Source organism: Microplitis demolitor, chromosome 6 (assembly GCF_026212275.2).
Source record: "Microplitis demolitor isolate Queensland-Clemson2020A chromosome 6, iyMicDemo2.1a, whole genome shotgun sequence".
Classification (NCBI taxonomy): domain Eukaryota; kingdom Metazoa; phylum Arthropoda; class Insecta; order Hymenoptera; family Braconidae; genus Microplitis; species Microplitis demolitor.
Genome location: NC_068550.1, coordinates 3,767,551 through 3,788,365, shown reverse-complemented (window position 1 = coordinate 3,788,365; position 20,815 = coordinate 3,767,551). Strand labels below are relative to the sequence as shown.

The 20,815-nt window shown below is 30.9% G+C and overlaps 2 protein-coding genes across 2 annotated transcripts; both read left to right on the top strand.

Annotated features, from left to right (window-relative positions):
* The first annotated feature begins 6,750 nt into the window (after positions 1–6,750).
* Positions 6,751–13,271, top strand: LOC103572867 (bone morphogenetic protein 4). Its single transcript, XM_008551668.1, has 3 exons — positions 6,751–7,354; positions 10,184–10,301; positions 12,415–13,271. The coding sequence occupies exons 1-3, from the start codon at positions 6,800–6,802 to the stop codon at positions 13,173–13,175; spliced, it is 1,434 nt and encodes a 477-aa protein (XP_008549890.1). The 5' UTR covers positions 6,751–6,799; the 3' UTR covers positions 13,176–13,271.
* A 3,975-nt stretch (positions 13,272–17,246) lies between these two features.
* On the top strand, positions 17,247–18,116 carry LOC103570521 (uncharacterized). The gene is made up of 3 exons (XM_014441837.2): positions 17,247–17,401; positions 17,684–17,788; positions 17,872–18,116. The coding sequence occupies exons 1-3, from the start codon at positions 17,344–17,346 to the stop codon at positions 18,003–18,005; spliced, it is 297 nt and encodes a 98-aa protein (XP_014297323.1). The 5' UTR covers positions 17,247–17,343; the 3' UTR covers positions 18,006–18,116.
* The last annotated feature ends 2,699 nt before the right edge of the window (positions 18,117–20,815 follow it).

The following is a 20,815-nucleotide window of genomic DNA, read 5'->3' as shown; positions in this document are numbered from 1 at the left end:
TATTTTGTAACATATACTGCTGATACAAAGTTTACTTGTGTCATAAAAATAGTAATTAACTTTTGATTATCAGAAAAAAATTTTAATTTTTCTGACTGAGTGTCAGCATTCAAATTTTTTTTTACAAATCGACGGTCGATATTTTGAAAATTAATATAACTGGGGCAAAATGAGACACCAATGACTCAAAAAAAATTTTTTTTTTCTTTTTTTTCAAATTCTTAATTATGGTTTGCAATAAAGAATGGGCAAGTTGGTCAGCCCAATTTTCGGTGAATTTTTATTTGAATATTGCATTTAGAGCAAGAAAAATATAACCGAGGCAACATGGTCTACGAAAACTTTATTTATTTTTTTTTCCCAAATGGTTTCTCTCTTTACCCCGGGTTTCCCTATAAGAGTTGTGGTGTGTAATAATAATAACCATAAGTATAATTTTTCTCTTAAGTAAACAATAATAGTGATGTAGAGTTTTAAGTGACACGATAATATGTATATACTTGTATCGGTGAAGCTCTACAATTTCTCGCGTGTGGTTTCGTCGTAATTGAAAATACGGTAAACGGTAAAATAAAAGAGAGTAAAAAAGTATCGACGTAATGAAAGCAAGAGTAATGGGTAAAAGTAAGAATGGACAATCAGTGTAGAGTACTTATACATATATCGGGCATCGGAGCAGCTAATGTAAGTTATACTAAAGTAAACGACAGAAAGATCCCGGTTAGTGAAGACCCGGAGGTCGATAGTGTATACCCAAAGAGAAAAGACGGACCGCCCGCGAAGGAGGAAGGAAGGGGCTTCTTACTCTCTCGTAATTTTTTTTAATCTTGTTTCCATCTTGCACACCCTCTTCTCTCTTTTCTTCTTCTTTTTCTTTCGCCTCCTCGTCTCTCCCATTTTGTTTTTCTTTGGTTTTTATCCTCACTAAAGTAAGAGAGGCAGCATGCCGGTAGACGATTGAGACGCTTCGTCGCTTCCACGATTAATTTTACCGCGCCTCTTCATCAATTCCTCCACCTCTATCTCCTCCACCTTTTTCTTCTTCTTCCTCTTGTTCTTTATTTTAATTTTTTCTAATTCTTTTTATTATTCTCTTAAGTCTGTTGTTACCCTGCCTCCCAATGGTGAATTATCGCTCTTTCATATTATAATTACCGCGACGTTAAAGAAATAAAGATAATATTTTTAAAAAATATAAAGATTGTGAGCCAACGGGAACCGACGCGGCTCGTTAACCAACAAATTGAACCATCAGTTCAGTTTATTTTTAACTACGCTGTAGGTATTCACCGACAGTTTATGATATTGTCGAGTCACATATTTATTTTTACTAATGTTTACATAATTTACTTTTTTTTTAATTTTTATCCGAACCAACGATAGTGTATAACCAATAGGTCGGGGCAAAATAGCCACTAAAAAAATTTTTTTTTTTTTTATTAAACTATTAATTACCTAAGTACTAAATATTTAAATTTATAAATGTCGTATTAAAAAGAGTTTAAATAATTATTAATGGGTAATTTTTTAAAACGAATTATTTCGCCAGTGTATCCTTGATAATTAATTATTAATTAAAAATAAAATGATAATATGTCGGACGTAAAGTATTCCGGAAATTTACATACATTAAATACAGTCACACGTTATCAATTATCGGCAATATTATATTTATATAAATATATATACAATAATGAGATAAATAATCACTCAAGAGAGAGAATCGAGGCGAGTAATTGCAGACTTAACTGGCGAAATAAACTCGTCCCATTCTTCATCTCTAAAATGACTAGTGATTTCGTAATAATATACACATTTAACACATATATATATTAATAAAAAACACACATATATACATATATACAAACAATTCCACTGTCCAATAAATTAGAAGTGATTTCGTAGTCCGCGGGTCAGAGTCACAGCTAAGAAATATAATCTTTATCGCTCCGTTATATTGAAAAAAAAAAAAAAAAAACGTATTTTTTTTATCCCTCTTAATTATTTCTCTCTTTATCCAACTTCCTTCTTGTCATTTATTTCTGTCTCTTTTACTAGTGGACTTTTAAATTTATGGGTTTCCTTTCCCCGAATGTACATGGGAGTGCACGAAGAAAAATAAGATGGAGTAGAAAAATAAGGAGAAGAAGAAGAAAAAGAAAAAGAGGGCGACAATTCATTTGGTGAATTGATTTTTCACGTCACCATTACAATTAGGCCAACAAATATAAAAATACAACATGTGGATCAATTAATAATCAGTAACTAAATTCATTACTGAGTCATCTGTAGTAAAAAAAAAAAAACAAGTTTTTAAAAAAATATTAATTTATAAAATAATAAATAATTAAATTTATAAAAGGCTTGTTTTTAAAACCAGTCTGTATTTATCAACGGTTGCGGTGCATGAACTCATTGAACGAATTATTCTCTCAGACTCGCTCCAGTTTATAACTTGAGATGTAAAACATCTAGAGCTGTATTGTAAATGTTTTTGTCCCTTTTAAATTTAAAAATTCTAATAACACAGAAAGAAGTTCTGCCAGTGCAAGTAAAAAATAAGTAACAGTCATTGTGTCGCGTTAAGAATCGGGAAGTAAAACCCGAGTACGTGCTCCGGTCGCACGGTGGTGAGATTTATCGGCTATTACTAAAGATCTTAAGAGTAAAATAAAAAAAATAAAATTACAAGCATGTCGTCGATTCTTTCACGCACCGAACTACATCCTAAAATAATAACAATATCACTAGTAATAACAAAAGCCATGAATTTATATATTTTTACACAACAAAATTAGTGATACCGATAGTGAAAAAAATTTTTACGATAAATAAACATGTGACTTGTGTACCGGAAATGTTTTAGTTTTAAATATACAGAGTTTCCCAATAAATAACACGATAGTGTAATTCTTGAATGTGTATTTATATTTTAAGTTATCCTAAGTAGTACTTAATTTAGTTGTTAAGTTTTCTATATATATATATATATATAAAGCTTTTTAAACGGTTGTCTTGATAATTCGACGTGTCGAATGGACACTTCTTGCAACCGTTTCTCCCGTATTATTTTTTTTTTTTTTAAATTTCTTCGATCCGTGTGGCGTCATGTGGTGTTTAAGATAAGAGATACCGTAGGAAGAAATAAATCTTTACTTGCCTGATAGCCTTTCTCGAGTTAAGTCTTTAACATTTGTATAAACTCACACATGTCTACACTCAATATCACCAAGATCATTTGTGACTATTCGGTGTTAAGTATAACTGAATTCAAATAAATAAGTGGATTAATAATAAATATATATTAATTATTAACCGATTCCGGTGAATAAAATAAATTTCTTAGGAAATTGGGCGTGGAATTAGCACAATTATTATTAAAACACACGCCCAATGTGTCATATATCTGTGTATAGATATAGATATAGATATATATATTAAGGACAATGATTACGATGAAGAAGTGCGTGACAAAAAATAAATGGATAATGTTCATAAGTTAATAGGCTGATAGCCACAGATTACGTGGAATTCACGTGGAAATAAAATTAAACTATTCCCACGTAGGGGAGTAACGTAAATCATTAATATATATATGTAATAAGTATGAAGAGAAAATAGTCAATAAAACTGCTTAGTCATCGTACCAGGTATCATGATATATATCATCTCACCATCTAATTTTATAATCATCAGTTACATATTTATTATAATTATAATTACAAATATCAGACATAAATTATATATATTAATTATTATTTTTAAAAATAATTATTTTATGTGTGATAAGATTAACATTACTTTCATTGATCACTTGTTATTAATGAAAATTATATATATACATATATTTATATACAGAAAAAAAAAAAATTTCTTACAGTAGGAATTTTTTTTCCACCAAAAAAAAATTTTCGTTTTAAAATTTTAATGCAGAAAAATTTTTTGAGTATATACATAAAATTTTCATATAAATTTCAGGTAAAAATTTTCTTACAGTAAATGAAAATTTTTTGCGCCAAGAAATTATTTTTTTTTGTGTAGTTGTTAAGTGTCTGGTCTTAAAAGTTTGTTCTTTAGTCATTTGGTTAAAATGAAAATAACCGCGGACATATCAAAGGCAGTAGTATATATATATTGTTATATATTATGTAGCATAGGAGGGAGGGATGATCGTGTTATGAATCATACAAAAGTATCGTCAAGTATTACCGTGTACGCGTGGTCGAGTTCTACGAACACCTACCAAGGTAACGAAGTTAACAACGTCCACCTGCTGGAATTCCTGCCATTGGATTTACGTCATTGTCCGGTTATAATCTGCCGGTTTATATAATTACATAAAACAAATTTAAATCCATACTAAAATAATAATAGTAATAATAATAATAATAATAAGAGCCTACAACATAAAGTAGTTTATTGCGGTCGGCAAATACACTGATGCACTCTCAGTTACGCAACACTCTTTTATTTAATGTCAGAGTACTCAAGAGTTCAACAATGAAGTAAGATTATCTCGCGTACATGCTCTGTGTTTATTTGTCCTTTTCCTGCTGTCAACTTGTGGATGTCAATTCACTGAATGGCTCGTGTCTTTTCACTATATACTCAATATGGAGCAAATTGGAGCCAAAAAAGTTTGAACTCGTTAACGTAAATAAAGCGCCATTGCGCTTCTGTGAATAACAACCCGTTAAAAAGTATCAGGAGCAACAGAGCAGGAGCGTATATTTGATATTTAATGATAAGAGGTACGAGGATGACTACCAACTCGATTGACACGATGACTAATCAAGTTAACATGAAGTTGGTCATGATCATATTGAGATATTAAGACAAATTATCATTCCAATGAAATTATTTTGTCGTGGATTCGAAATCTTGTTAATTATTATTATTATCATTAGTATTAGTATATATAGACATATATATACATGTAGTATATTAATGCGTAATGATCCCTACATCAATCACTAATGTCATAATTACGACAAAATAATTTATTATATTTTTATACAAGGTTCTTATCCACACATTCTTCATCTTATTTATCTTTTTGTATTAAAAAAATATCATATATATATATATAAATATTTTTTAACGTACACTAGACACAAATAAACTCTTGCGTAGCGGTTCTGTGAAATTCCTGGTCGATAATGTCCCGGAAAGGTATGAAATCATCACAAGTTTGTCCGCTTGTAACCCTAGTCATTATTTTCATATTTTTTTATCATCTTCATTATATTTTCCATAATTAATTAATTCCCTCCCTTATCTCCAACCCCTCATTAATCTATCGATTCCCTGGCACGAGTTTCCTTCATATCAGCTCCGTAGTAGCCGACTAATAAAATCAAATCTCATAACTCATATCGTATTTTAAAACAAACCTGAATAAATTATCTCTAAATATTTGATAATTAATTGCCTGAAATTATTCAATTCAGTTACTCGATTATAAATTCATGTTTAATTTACCTTGGGTTATTTTTCATCGGTTAAAATTTAAACAAGATCAGTACCGCGAACAATAAAGTTTTATTAATTATTTAAGTAATCGGAAGAGCTTCGGATGAAAAAAAATTTAGTAATTAAAAATCAATAATCATTAAGGACTTCTCCGTATACTGGATATATGTATATGTATATATATTTCAAAAGAATGGAAATAAAAAAACGATAGAACCTTGAGTGTTACGTTTTTACCTTGAAGAGTCACTGGGACATCCCCTGAGAGTTTAGATTGCCCACGATTCCAGTGAATCCTTCGAGCTTTAATGAGGGTAAATTCCGTTATTGAGAGTTTGTATGCATATATATATATATTATAAGGTGCTGTAATATGAGGGCGCAATAATGAAGCGCGAGTCATGGACTTCCCTGTACTGGATGTATATTCTTGTTATTGTGTAGTACCAAGTACAAGTACAAGTACAAGTACAAGTACTAATACAGTAATACAAGTTTGTTATTACTTAGTAGCAACAATGAATGAAGAGAGTAAATATATATGAGTAAGTATTGAATAGAGTGAGAAAAGAGAGCTGGGATTGGTGGTTGGTTGGCGATCAGCGGGGAACAGAGTGAGTGAGCCTCGTGCCTCCACGACTTATTCAGTGGCGGGAGCGGGAGCCGCGACTTATTATATAGACGGGCTAGCACACATGACTCCTAACAGTCGACACGCGGCAGTCGGACGAGACGTCCAAATACACAAATATATTTAAATAAATAAATAATTTATATTAATTTGTTGTTATTTTCAAAATTAATAAACCGGGTCACTGTGTAATTTTTTTTTTAAATTTTAAATTTTAATTTCCGCGTGTACATGAGCGTGCGCATGTGGCGCGAATTTTTTTAAACGTGATCAGTTATCGTCTGTTATTTTTTTTTTTTAAATTTAATTTAATGGTGACGCTCTGAAATTACTGGATACTGGGTGTGCAAATGATTAAAATTTAAGTGATTATATTTTATAAAGAAGAGGAACAAGAGTTTATAAATACATAAATCCATATATCTGAAGATATTTAATAACTTTGAATTTTATATGGACAAGCAGATAATCCAAGGCTGGAGGGGCGGGATTCCCGTGGAGAAAGCCGCTGATGACGGAGGAAGGACTCACTTTAATTGGATCTTGAACGTGAATTAAAGTGTCAATAGATCTGATAAAATAATAATTTTTAATGAATTGTAAAATATATTTTATAAATTTATTATAAAAAAAAAAAAAAAAAAAAATAACAGGCGATTATTGTAAATAATCGCCTTGCGCTCGTGGTTACTGGCTATGGGCGAGCATCCAATAATCTTGTCAGGTAATCGAGACAAGGACGACGAAGACATTGAAGATAAAAAGAAAAAAAATAATAATAACAACAACAAGATAATAAGTAAGAGTAGTAATAGTAATAAACGTGAGTGGTGGAGTAGCTGTGAGAAGTTGGTACGTAGACAAGATTCCCCTGCAGAAAGATCATCAACGCGACGACATCCGTCACTTGTCCTGTCATTGTCACTCGGGCACGGGAATAAACGTGGGAGGGTCTCAATCTCAAGCCTCCTGGCTGGTTTTCTTCTCGTTAGTCTGCTCGTGTTGAGTCACTTCAGGGCAACTTTGGCGGTACCCACGAGAATGGAACAGCAACAGCAACAAGACCGACATCAGAACCACCATCATCACCAATATCATCATCAAGCTGAGAGTCTCGAGGCTCACGAGTCAACTGACGAGGGGACCAGAGACAATACTGAATTTCGTGACGATGACGATGATGAGCTTGAGACCTTAAGGAGAAGCATCGTGGAGGGTCTCGGTCTCAAGAGGATACCCGATCCTTCAAAGGTATTTCTCACGCCCGGGCTTCTGCTCTGACATTCTCCTCACATTCTTTTATAACCCTCTTTTGTGCATATGTCACATGAGTCTTTAAGTCTCCAATCAATTTATAAAACCGTTCAATTTCTCCGTCCAAAGGCTTCCACTTTTTTTTCACTCCCATCTCCAGTCTCCAGTTCAGTCTTTTCCTTTTTTCATTAATATTTAAATTCTTATAAATATCAGCACGTACGAATTTATTAATCCACTTACAAATATTTATATGAGAAACGTGAGATTTTTTTTTAACTTTAAACATTGGCAACAGGTGTTACGCGGGTCGGTTTAAATAAATCGGTCTCCTGGCCCGAGCCTAAAATTAATTTTTTGTTATCATTAAGTATAATTATAACTATGTAATTTAATAACAATAATAGTAATAAGTAATTGTACTGATGATAAAAAAAAAAATAAAGACATCAGCTGAACATTTATATGAAGGGATTGACGAGTACTTAAAGTATATACTACATAACGGAGCGCAAGGAATGTCGTTGGGAAATTCCACGCTAAATGCTTCAGCTTCAGCTTGAGCTTGTCGCGACTAGTAACGAGTTATGAGTAGATTGTTAGACAAGCTTGACTCTGATGATGATGATGATGTCTATTCGTGCACGGGATTCCCGCAAAAGATCCTTGAGACAAAGTCTTTTGAATCATCGAGGCCACTTTTAGATAATTATTTTTTCTTCTCTCTCTCTCTTAAAGTCAGTTAATTTTTTTTATTCTTTTTTATATTAATAGCGTCAAAGTTTGTGATGGTATGTCATGTGTTGTGTGTTATGTGTCGGAGAAGCGGCATTTCAAAGACCCGTCAAACTTGGCCCGAAAAACAGTGATTTAAATCCTCGAGATTATTCAAGCACGTCTTATATAGGCTCTGGGCGACTCAAGTGTGGCTTAAGTGAGTTTAAACAAATGCCAGGTGGTGGTTGAGAGAAGAAATTAGTAGAGAAAGGACGTGATGAGAAGAAAAGCGTCGCGACGCACGAATTTTGTATTTTAAATTCACTCTAGAAATTTTTTTATAATTTTTTCTTTATTCTCATTCTTCGTAACTACTCTCTTTCGCCATTACGTGTGTAATCTACTCGTTTAACTTCTTATGCCCCACGAGATTTAAATGAGCAATTCCAACTGTCTCGAGGACCACCGTCATAAACGCTACCTTTTTATGGAGGTTCATTTCCTGTAGCAAAAAATATTATTTTAAATTGTTTGAGCGGCTGACCCCTTGATTGTCATTAAAATATATTTTATTTTACAACGTATTTATATTTTTAATACCTTGCCTTTTTTTTTGTGTCTTGAGTTTGTAGTTATAAGTAAAAGAGAGAGTTACGCCCATCGATTCCGCTGTTGCACAAAATATCAAGGGTTTAGCCGCTGGCTATTTGATGCAATAAATCTTCGTTTAATTTCTCAATCACTTCGTCAGCTTTATATTAATTATGTATTATTATCATTAATATTTTTGTACCTCGTAATTACGCACATATATCACATTTTTTTTTTAAATTCATGTAAAAAAAATTAATTTACTATTTTAAAATTACTTCGTTCCAATCTGTAATTTTAAAAAATTTATAAAATTTAATTATCAATTTATATGACTATTATTTTACCGTAAAAATTATACTGACATATTTATATATTTTTTATACGGCATTTAAAAATTTATCAATCGTTAAATAATAATTAGTTTACAAATTAATGATTATTTTTGTTTTTAAAAACTATTTCTAAAAAATATATTTAAATAATAAGTAATTATTTAATTTTTAATTACGCAATCAATTTAAATATATATGTTTTCATGATACTAAATATGAAGTTATTTAAAAAATAATAATAAAATAAAAATAGAAACGATTGAGTATACGATTCTGTGACCCAAGTAAATATAAGATAATATCAGAGTGAGCAAGCGGGTCAATCGTAATCCGTTTGTCGAGATCCAGGGGAATCAATTAAGAGGGCTAAGTTCAATCGGTGAATCGTTTTATTTAATATATATATAAATATAAATATATATGAAGATGATTTTTGATTAATTTACCACGGGCTATACTAGGTCAATATTTTTCATCGACAACAACTCCGCAATAATAATAATAATACACTACAAAATTAGCGGAGTGAATACGGAGCAGGTGACTATTTATTTATTTAATTTCTTAGGAGTAAAATTTACTCCAGGGAGTTAAATATACTAGTGAAAACTCACTTCGGAGTAAAATTAACTTCCAAAAGATGTTTATTTTAATATTAAAACTCTGAATTGAAGTGAATACAGATTGGAATAAAATTCAAATCAGCTGAAAAAACAAAATACTTATTTACTTCGTATGCAGAGTGATTTTTTTTAAACTCCGGAACTCTGAGTGCTGAATGAATTCGAATTTAAATAAAATCCGTAATTATTCAGAATTCACTCCCAATTTTTTGCAGTGTAATAATAATAATAATAGAGTCGGTCATTCAAACAAATAATAATAATAATAATTATCATATCATAATCATCGTTATCATGATATATATTTATTATTTATAATATAATATCTTACACTTAATTATCTTTTTCATCACTTAAACTCCTCTTGATGTTGATCACTTCACGCTTATCTTTAAACACTGCCAGACAATATATCCTTCCGGCGCATATATTTAGTAATTAGCAACCCGTCTCGCCTACTATTTACTCATATATATATATATATATATATTTTTATTATTTGTTTTATTCTCCACACACAATATCCCGAGTAAATGAATATTTTTTTTCGTGTGTCCCAGGCGAACGTGAGTCAGACAGAGTATGAAAGAGCCCATGGAGAGTACCTGAGTAGACTGCAAATGTCGAGAGCACCTGGTGACAGGAGACGAAAGAGACTTCACACATTTCATGCCACAGGTAATTTATATTCATTAACGCACATCTATAATTACACTATTTTTTATCTAAATTATATCTAAAAACATTTTATTCTCAAATATGCTAATTAATTAATTAATTGATCGATAAATTATTTTTTTTTTTTTTTTTAAAATGGATTTTTATTTTTAATGCCTTAAATTATTTTTTATTTAAATAAGTGACGGAATATTTGGTGTAAATAAAACAAGTTTCACTTTTAATTATTTATAATACTTGACTTTCATGGACTATTGAGCAATTTTCTCGGGATTATTGATAATTAATAGCATGATATAATGTCTTAATATTTTATTATTCAAAATATCTTTAGCTAAAAACATTTTGACATCTAAAATAATAAATAATTTATTATTCAAACACTCAAAGTAAATACAAAAATTCAAATTTTTAAAAAATAAAATAATTATTTTCCAAATTAATAATCATTAGAAAAATTTAAAAAAACGAACGTTAATTAGAAAGACTTTCACGGTTTAAAAAGTCTCAAACGAATGTGGAGGCGAGTAGATGGTAATGCCTTGCATCCTGTTTATTCTCACTCATAACCGGACACACTATTCTGTATGTCATCTCACATATTGCACATATATATGTATATACTCTCAATGAGTACAGGAGCTCCAGTAGTAGACTCGCGGGGTCAAGCTGGGGCCCGTTTCCGGTCCACGTTTTCTCGGCTGATGAGACGACGGGACGAAGTCTCCTGACCTCGATTCCTCCAAGCAATTTTCTAACTTATCACACAAGCTTCTTTAATAATATATATATATATATTTATAATATCAACGATCTCTTTTCCTCATCACCTTATTTTTTTATTATCATTTTATTTTTTTTAATCTTCTAATAAAAGATATCGCAGATCAATGATCAAAGAAACTGAATTAACTCATCTAAGATATCCAATAAAATAATTTATATATATTTATACATATATATACATATACATATATTAGCATTAGTGATTAATAATCTTACCTTTATTTTTTTTTTTATTCAAATATATATATAAAGATGTTCGCTAGTGATGTTACGAAATAAAAATTCCGATAGAATGTCCGACGTTTACATAAATGCAGTAGTTAAAACAAAATTATGATTATTATAAATGATTAGAAATATTTATTGAATAAATAATAAAATAAACTTTGAATAAAAAAATGTTTGACCAAATATTTATCATGTTTAAATAATTAAATTTGTTAGCTTTTGATGTTGATGATGATGAGCTAAAGTATAGATAGTAAGGGCGCCGAAAAATTAGTATGTCAAGTTGTCATCACACATCTATTTCAACTTCCGCCTCGTAAAAATGTCACCGACAATGGGTTATATACATTTACACGGGGAGGAATGACTTTACGACATCGTTTCTTTGAATCGTTAAAGTGAAAAAATATAAAAAAAAGTGTTTTTTTTTTTTCTTTTTTTTTTTTTTTTTTAAGTAAAAACGGAAAGAGTGTAAGAAATAATTTTTTGTATAATAAAAATAAAAAAAGGTGTAGTTACACACAAGGTGAGATTGCGCGTGTCATAGAAATCTTATCCCACGCATTGGAGGCGCTTTAACAGCAAGTGCGTGGGAAGGCGCCACACGTTAAATTGTATCTATTTTTAATCGAGTACCCATGTGAGTGATAAAAACTCTTTAGTCAAGATGCCTGTCTCTATTTGAGTTGCCTATCAAAATTATTTCTTTTATAGATTAGACCGTAAAGATCTTGAATCTTTAATCCCTACATATATAATAAAATAGTATCGATATATATTCATTGGTTTTTTAACACATCGCTAATTCGAAACTCGACGAGTCATCGTAATTTATTTAGTGTTAAAAAAACTAAGTGTAAATATCATCGCGAATTCCGAGAATTTAAAACCCACGCGTCTTTTCATCTCTCGATTTATTTTCTAGGTCTATTATTGTTTTTATAGCGTATTGGGAAAGGTGGATAGTATCAATAGATTTTTAAATTTCTTCTGACTCAACTTCAAATAACACAAAATTTATATTAGCATTTTATTGAATAATTTATTATGATGATAAATATACAAATGATTTATAAATAATTTTTTTTTTTTTTTACAGAAGTGCCGAGTCGAGTAAAAAGACAAGCAGTGGACCATCATCTATTTTTTCCAGTAGAAATGCCTGTTGACACTGTGGTAGATCACGCGAATTTGAGGCTTCTATTGGCCACGGATTTGGAAGAAAATCCAGTGGACGTATCAATTTATCGACTGACTAATTCATCGAGACATTTGGTGAGACGAGAAAGAATCAAAAGACTTTCGGGAGCCAGGTGGATTGAATTAGACACTACTGAGACTGCAACTTACTGGCACGAAGGTCTAGATGACAATCTGGGTCTTGAGTTACGTTTGGAGAACACACGTGGTGGTAATGTCCTGTTCTCTGATCCAGTCTTCAATGTCTTTACAACATCCGGCCGCGGTTATTCACGAAGACGGAGATCAGCTCCCGAGCAACTGATGTCGCTCCACAAAGGCCGCAGAACAGAGTGTCGGGGTGATAATAAAAAATGCTGCCGACATGAAATGACTGTCATATTCAAAGACATTAAAGGCTTTGAGTTCATTGTGCAGCCGAAAAATTTCGACGCCGGTTACTGCAAAGGCCGATGTCCGCCTCGATACAATCCAGCGCATCACCATGCGCTGTTGCAGAGTTTAATATGGAAAGAAGACAAACGTAAAGCTCCGAGACCCTGTTGTGCTCCAAGCAAACTTGCCGAACTTGAAATTTTATATTTCGACGAAAACGATCCGACGAAATTGAAAGTCTCCAGCTGGAAAAATATGAGGGTTCTCGAGTGCGCGTGTTCCTAGGAGACATTTAAAGTCTCCATTTACGAAGAAAAAAAAATGTTCATTATTAAAAGCAATTAATAACATAATTAACTCAAGACAACTTACATAATCATTCATTTTTGCAGACAGATATCTAAGAAAAAATACGAATGATATAATGTCTAAAGTCAATGTTTTGTCGTCTAAACATAATAACAATACATCTTATATATATATTGCGATAATGAAACAAATATTTTTTTTTTTCGTATTTATTTCACCAAAGATTTCGCACAGGAAGTCTGACCTTCTTAAACTTATTCTCGTTCTTCTCAACTTTATTTTCTGCCTCTCGTGACTGTGATATTAAGAGTACGAAAAAAAAATCTTCCTGTTCCAATATAACTCGGTAATTTTTAAAAATAAAATATCTATCTAGTTAATTATATATTATTTTATTATATTGTATTTTTTAATTATGTCACACTACTTATCAGTAGCTCTATGTTATTATTAATCGTGACTATTGTATTGATTGTTGTATAGATATGAATTGATAGCTCGTAGAATTTATATAAATAGCATTAATAATCATATATAATAAGTATGAATAATTGCGTGCGACGAGTTATGGTGCAATGCTCGATCTAACAATTATATTCGACGTCACAGTGTGTTCCTTATTAATTAAATATATATAAAATTATTATTATTATTATTAAATCAATTGTAATGTAGTGTAATTATTTTTAATTATTGTCCTTACGCACGCTAATTTACGAATTATTTTTTTTATGTAGCCGGATGTATATGTATATTTCCCACAATTTATATATATAACAATATGTACATAGATATTTATTAATGTATGTTTATTGTAGCACTTAAGGTCTTTTTACTGATAAATTTTTTAAAAAATTACTTTATTAATATTATTTTTAATTTTTTAATGCTATTTATATTTAAATTAATGTATGCATGTATATACATACATATTTCTAATGTTACTAGCTGTGTATAATTAAATTAATTATTAAAAAAAATGTATAAATAAAATATTTAAAAAATTGCGAATCTCAATGGGGACTGAGCTGGACTGAATATTCGATCTCGCTCTCGCTTTTCTTCCTCGAATTTTTATAAATATATATATATTAATTTTTTTTTTATCACTCATTCACGTGAGGCCATTTTAAGTATATTTTATTTAATGTCTATTTTATAATAGTAGACTGATTGTATGCCTCATTGATAAGAAGTAGAAAAATTTATAAATAAATGGGCGATTAGAATTTTATATAAATTTTTAGTTGTTTTTTTACCTGTACTCAGTACTCAGTATTTTGATTATTTATTACGTGGAAAAGTTTAAATTATTTTTTAAAATAAGTCGATCAAGAAATTTTACTCGAGTACGGAGAGATTGTGGCAGATGACTCTAGTGGTCGGAATTGCGCGGATAAAAAAAGTAGGGAAAATAAAAATTACCGTGCACATGATTAGATTTATGGGCATTAATTATGACTGTCAGTGTAGTGGCCTACATTTGTTATTGCAATTGTGGCTTTTATGATAAACAAATTATAAATAACTAATTATATTTAAATAAAGTTAATTATCAGTAATTAGTTCATGTTTCGTTATTTATTTATTTGTTTTGTTTTTAAACTATTATGTAAACTTATTGCTTAATTAGATGAAAGTTATCAATTGCAGCTGGTACCCGCACTATTTTAATTACTACTATTTTTAGTCTATTAATTCAAATTAATACCGAAATTTATAAAATAATTCGAAACTTTCTCTTTATTAAGTTAAAAATTAAAAAAAAGTAGTTTTTTAAAATTTTTAGTTTTTAAAATTGCCGCTGAAAATTTTAAAATTTCTTATTTTATATAATAATGTGAATTTCATAATTATTTTATCGTTACTCTTTTTAAAGTTACTCTTTATAATATTTAAATTTGTGAAAGAAAATTGATAGACACTTTAATTAAAGGAAAATTAAATTTAATTTTTTCTTTTCGCTTGATAAAAAAATTAATTTCAACTTAAAAGTATTTAATTTTAAATATTTCAGCTCGATTCCGATTTGACATTTGAATTGTCAGTAAAGCGCGTAATCTACAGGAGATTCCTTATCCGGAAAATCTAATTTAAATTTAATCTCTTAATTCCCTAGAACTAATTTTTCAAAATTAGATCTATAGGATCTCGGTAAAATTACATTGATCTAATGAAGCTAGCGTAGATCTTAGATCAATTTTTTTCCTTTTTTAGAAGAATTTAAAATTCTTTACAATAAAAATTTTGATTTGATAATTTTACTTTTACCTGAGACCGAAATTAGACAAAAATTTATTTTTTAAACAAATAGAAAAAATTTGAATAATAATCGATAAACAATTTAAAATATACTAGGAAATGTCATACAGCGGAATTAAATTTTTCTATTTGATTAGTAAGTAAAATTATCACAGCAATGATTGATTTGAAATTCACTGTCCACAACATCATTAACAATTCTAATATGTACTGAGACCGGACAGCCTTAAATCAACACCTACAACATGAACATTAATTATTTATAATCTTAATTTCAATGTCTCATAAATTTTCAAATTTAATATTTAGCAAAAAAAATAAATTTCTGATTATTCAAAAAAATTAACTAAAAAATTAATTAAAAAATAAAATCAATAAAACAGTAATTAAATTTGCGGTTAATAAACAATTTTCTAATGAAGTCATAAAATAAAGTTGATATAAAACAATAATAATAACATTAACAATAATAAAGTATTTAAAGTATTAATCTAATTCCCTTGGGTAGAATCGATGGGATCGAGACGATATTAGCTCGAGGCAGATTTTAAAAATCCCAAGTAAAAGATCGATCTCGCCCACATTTACGGAGATGCTTCAAGGAACCAAACGAGTTTGTGCTCGCACGAGAAACCAAACGATCGAGCCAAGTCTCTCGACCTTTTGAACCTTCCTATCATTCTCACCCTCTTATACCCACATATATACATATATGCATCCACAAAAAGATGCACTTATCTTAAAGTTATTTCTCATAGGTTTAATTCAAAAGTACAACCCTGTCGCCATAGGGCTCTCTCCAAAGCTGAATCCAATGTAATGATAAAGAAGACTTTCTCTCGAGTTACGAGAAATCGTACAAACTGATTGACAGTAAGGACAGTAATTACTCACCATCAGTTACTTACTCATTCACTTAAACTTGTATTGCCATTGCCAATATAATATTCTCTGTTCTTTGTAATTCCCTCAGCTCTTCAATATATATATATATATATATATATATATATATATATATATATAAATCTACATATACACTTACACTTTAATCGTCAATTTACTCAATTTATTTCCGAGCAAATAGCCAAGATTTAAAACCCAAGTAAAAGCATTATATGTACATCAGACGTCAACTTTAATCTCCGCTTATACTTTCGTATATTTATTATCTACCGACACTCTCTAGTATATCCTATGTATGTATATATATATATATATATTATCTTTATAGTTTTTGGAAAAGGAAATCATTTGTCAAGTGATAAAACGACGTTAAAAATTACTTTTTTTTTAAACGTTCTTTCTTCAGTGTAATTAATTTCCATTATAGATTCAATTATTTTTTAATTGATTATCCGCTTAATTAAATAATTAATATTAATGTCTCTCCTTCACTTGATAGTGGAAAAAAAATTAATAAAATATATTAATTACGTTTTTTTATCAGAGTAAGTATTTGTGTTTATTAATCAACATTAAATATTATTTACATATTTCTTGTTGTTAGATAGAATGATATGATCCGAGGCAGTATGAATCATTTATAATGAGATTATACCTCATTGTTAGCCACTGGGAATTTTATGAAATATTATTGTTTGCTTTTAATTTTAAAATATATGAATATACATGATGTTTTTTTTTTTTTTTGTTGTGAGTATTATCGTTATTGCAAACCCGTTACGATTTGTATATACATAACAACTAATACAAAGATCTACAAATATACATGTTTATGTGTAACAAGTTAATACAAATAATATAACAAGGATGACGGCGACGATGCGTGCGTTTATATAACGGCGAACATCGAAAGTGCGATCACTGAAACGTCGACTGTCTCGCTGACAACACGATTAATTATACAACAAAAAAAATAAAAATGAAGATTTGTATTTTTGTTTTGGCCATTCTTGCGTGCGCAGCCGCTTATCCTCAAGGTTAGTAATTTATTTCAATTAATTAAATCTAAAAAAAAAAATTATTTATTACTCTTTCAATAACTCAGTCAATCGGAGTAACTTTTGCTGTCGGAGTAATTTTGAGCCCTTGAAAATTTATTTAATTTTTTAATTTTGAAATTCGGTATCTGAATTCTCGACCGTCTATTGATTGGAACACGTGGGATAAAAAGTTATTCAAGAAGACTAAAAATTTTTGGGGCGGATGATGTTACTCCGACAGGGTAAAGTTGACAGTAATTATTAATTATAATAAATTAGGTGAAGGTGAATCGACAGTGTGTCAAACACACTGCGTCAAAGCTGAAGAATGTGACATGGTTGGACCTGGAACTTGCGGAGATGGCTTAACTTGCTGTCAAATTGGTAAGCAATTGATGTAAAAAATGAAAATAATTCAATACTTGATGAATTAAATCTGAGTTGATTTTTTTTATAAATATTTTCAGTGACTCGTGAATTTCGTACAACATGCAGACAACACGGTGGTGAATGTATGAAGGAATCCTGCGCCGAACACTTACGTGTGGAGCCAAATCTTGCAGATTGTAAATCAGAAGAAACTTGTTGTATCCTAGTATAGTAATAATTTGATAACATTCAAGTAAACGATGAAATTTTTTTCATAATAATTTGTAATAAAAGTACTGTTTATTTTATAAATTCTAATTAGCAATAAACTAAATAAAACATACTGTAATCTTACGTTATTTACTTCTCCTGTCTTACTACTGACATAGCAAAGTCTTAATGTTCCGATGTTTATACCGAGTGCAAAAATTAGTGCAAGTACACTATACATGATAATACGCGCAATAATTATTGAAAATTTCAATGATACTAAAGTTAGCCAACGTTATCTATAATTTATAGTGTAACTTTAACATTTAATAAAATAAAACAAACCAAACATATAATGTTTAAATAACACCCGGAAATTTTTCTAATACCCTTAAAGAATTTTTACTCTGGCGGCGGTTTTTATTTTCTCACCGCTTTCGGTGTTGAAATTTATCACCAAAAATTTTAACAATTACACCGCTCGGACTTACCCCGGTAATATTTTAGAGTGTAAAACTGGAGTTAATTATCCATGATTTTGTATAAAAATATTATTTTTATTCAATATAAATTCAATTTCTATCGAACGTTAAAACTCCGAAGCTTAGAGAATTGGAAGTGAAATAAACTCCGTATCACTCCGAAATCACTCCGCTAAAAAAAATTCCCAATTCACTCCGCATGCGAAGTGATTTTTTTGAAAATTCCGAAACTCCGTGGGCTGGGGTGTATCAAGCTTCGCATATAGTATTTTTGTTGTTGTCATATCATCGTCATTACAAACCCGTTATGATTTTTGTGTGCATAGCAACTAATACAGAAATCTATAAATATGGATGTTTATGTGTAACAAGTTAATATGAATAATACAAATAATATGACAAGGATGACGGCGACGATGCGTGCGTATATATAATGGGGAACATCGAAAGTGCGATCATTGAAACGTCGACCATTTCGCTGACAACACGATTAATTATACAACAAAAAAAATAAAAATGAAGATTTGTATTTTTGTTTTGGCCATTCTTGCGTGCGCAGCCGCATATCCTCAAGGTTAGTAATTTATTTCAATTAATTAAATCTAAAAAAAAAATTATTTATTACTCTTTCAATAACTCAGTCAATCGGAGTAACTTTTGCTGTCGGAGTAATTTTGAGCCCTTGAAAATTTATTTAATTTTTTAATTTTAAATTTCGGTATCTGAATTCTCGATCGTCTATTGATTGGAACACGTGGGATAACAAGTTATTCAAGAAGACTAAACATTCTTGGGGCTGATGATGTTACTCCGACAGGGTAAAGTTGACAGTAATTATTAATTATAATAAATTAGGTGAAGGTGAATCGACAGTGTGTCAAACAAACTGCGTCAAAGCTGAAGAATGTGACATGGTTGGATCTGGAACTTGTAGAGATGGCTTAACGTGCTGTAAATTTGGTAAGTAATTGATGTAAAAAATGAAAATAATTCGATACTTGATGAATTAAATCTGAGTTGATTTTTTTTATAAATATTTTCAGTGACTCGTGAATTTCGTACAAAATGCACACAACACGGTGCTATGTGTTCTAAATATTTTTGCCCTGAACACTTACGTGTGGAGCCAAATCTTGCAGATTGTAAATCAGAAGAAACTTGTTGTGTCCTAATATGGTAATAACTTGATAAAATTTAAGTAAACGATAAGATTTTATTATGATTAACAATAGAGTAAATGAAACAAACTGCCATCTTACGTTATTTAGTTTCCCTGTCTCCTTATGAAATAAATTTAAAATTATCAAGCTTCGCTGTATACTGTAACAAAAAAAAGGTAAAATATATAAATATAAAGACGATGACGAATAAGAGAATGAGGAGTAAGAAGAGGAGGGTATGACCCGCGGCACTGCAGGCAGACGCAAGGTAGAGCCATTTGAGTGGCCCGAGGCAAGGCGGGAATAATGCCGCGCTTGGAAGGATGCTGTAGAGAGAAACACTGCGAGTAGTATTATACAGAGAGGAGAGAAGAGAAGACTTAGCAGCAGCATGAGAAAGGGGAAGCCCCCAGGCAGGGACGAGGTTGGTCGTCGTAGTTGCTGCGGGTACGGAAACGGCCGGAGATAGCGCGGGTTTTGAATCGGCAGATGAGGGGACACGTGGAGTGTTGTGGGGAGTTTGTTGCCAGTGTGCTCCAGGCTTCGGGGGCATCCAGATGCGAAGAGTAGGATGCCACAAGTAAGTGAGGATCGGCAAGAGAGAGAGAAATTTCGTGGTGCTCGAGGCTACTGCGAGACAATGCTGCGCCTGGCGCCTCCAGCCAACGGCCGACCAAGGCTCTCCTTCGACGTTATACTCACTGAGAGCCAGTAACGATGCCTCCAGGCGGACTAAGCTGTCCTGGAGAACGATAAGCACCAAATGAAATATTAATGAACGCAACGACCACTCTACTGTATACTCGAACTCTATACTATACTAACTCTATACAATATATATATACGCTTATTCTTGATCGCCCTCGACGATCAAATGAGGGTTAAGTTCTAGGCCATTGGTCTTGTCAGCGGTCGGGACATTGGTCTTGTCAACAGTAAAGTTGGAGTTGTCATTTAAGACATGACACACTCACTAGTCACGTTTCTTGATACTTGTTAGCTATAATCTTAATTTCAAATATTTTACGTCACTACTCATTTACATACTAAATATTGTTGCACTATTGCGCTCATAAATGACTTGGCTTATCAGACGACTTTAATTGTGGAAACTAGCCGGTATCAATACGGTTGCGATAATGAAAAAAAAGTATTTTCCTTGTCTAGTGCACCCAAGTGAACGTAAAAAA

Bases quoted from the DNA above. Each gene is read 5' to 3' on its own strand.
- LOC103570521 (XM_014441837.2), top strand. From the start codon at position 17,344: ATGAAGATTTGTATTTTTGTTTTGGCCATTCTTGCGTGCGCAGCCGCT. The intron at 17,402-17,683 runs GTTAGTAATTTA...ATAATAAATTAG, and splicing joins CGCAGCCGCTTATCCTCAAG to GTGAAGGTGAATCGACAGTG. The intron at 17,789-17,871 runs GTAAGCAATTGA...AAATATTTTCAG, and splicing joins CTTAACTTGCTGTCAAATTG to TGACTCGTGAATTTCGTACA.
- LOC103572867 (XM_008551668.1), top strand. From the start codon at position 6,800: ATGGGCGAGCATCCAATAATCTTGTCAGGTAATCGAGACAAGGACGAC. The intron at 7,355-10,183 runs GTATTTCTCACG...CGTGTGTCCCAG, and splicing joins GGATACCCGATCCTTCAAAG to GCGAACGTGAGTCAGACAGA. The intron at 10,302-12,414 runs GTAATTTATATT...TTTTTTTTACAG, and splicing joins TCACACATTTCATGCCACAG to AAGTGCCGAGTCGAGTAAAA.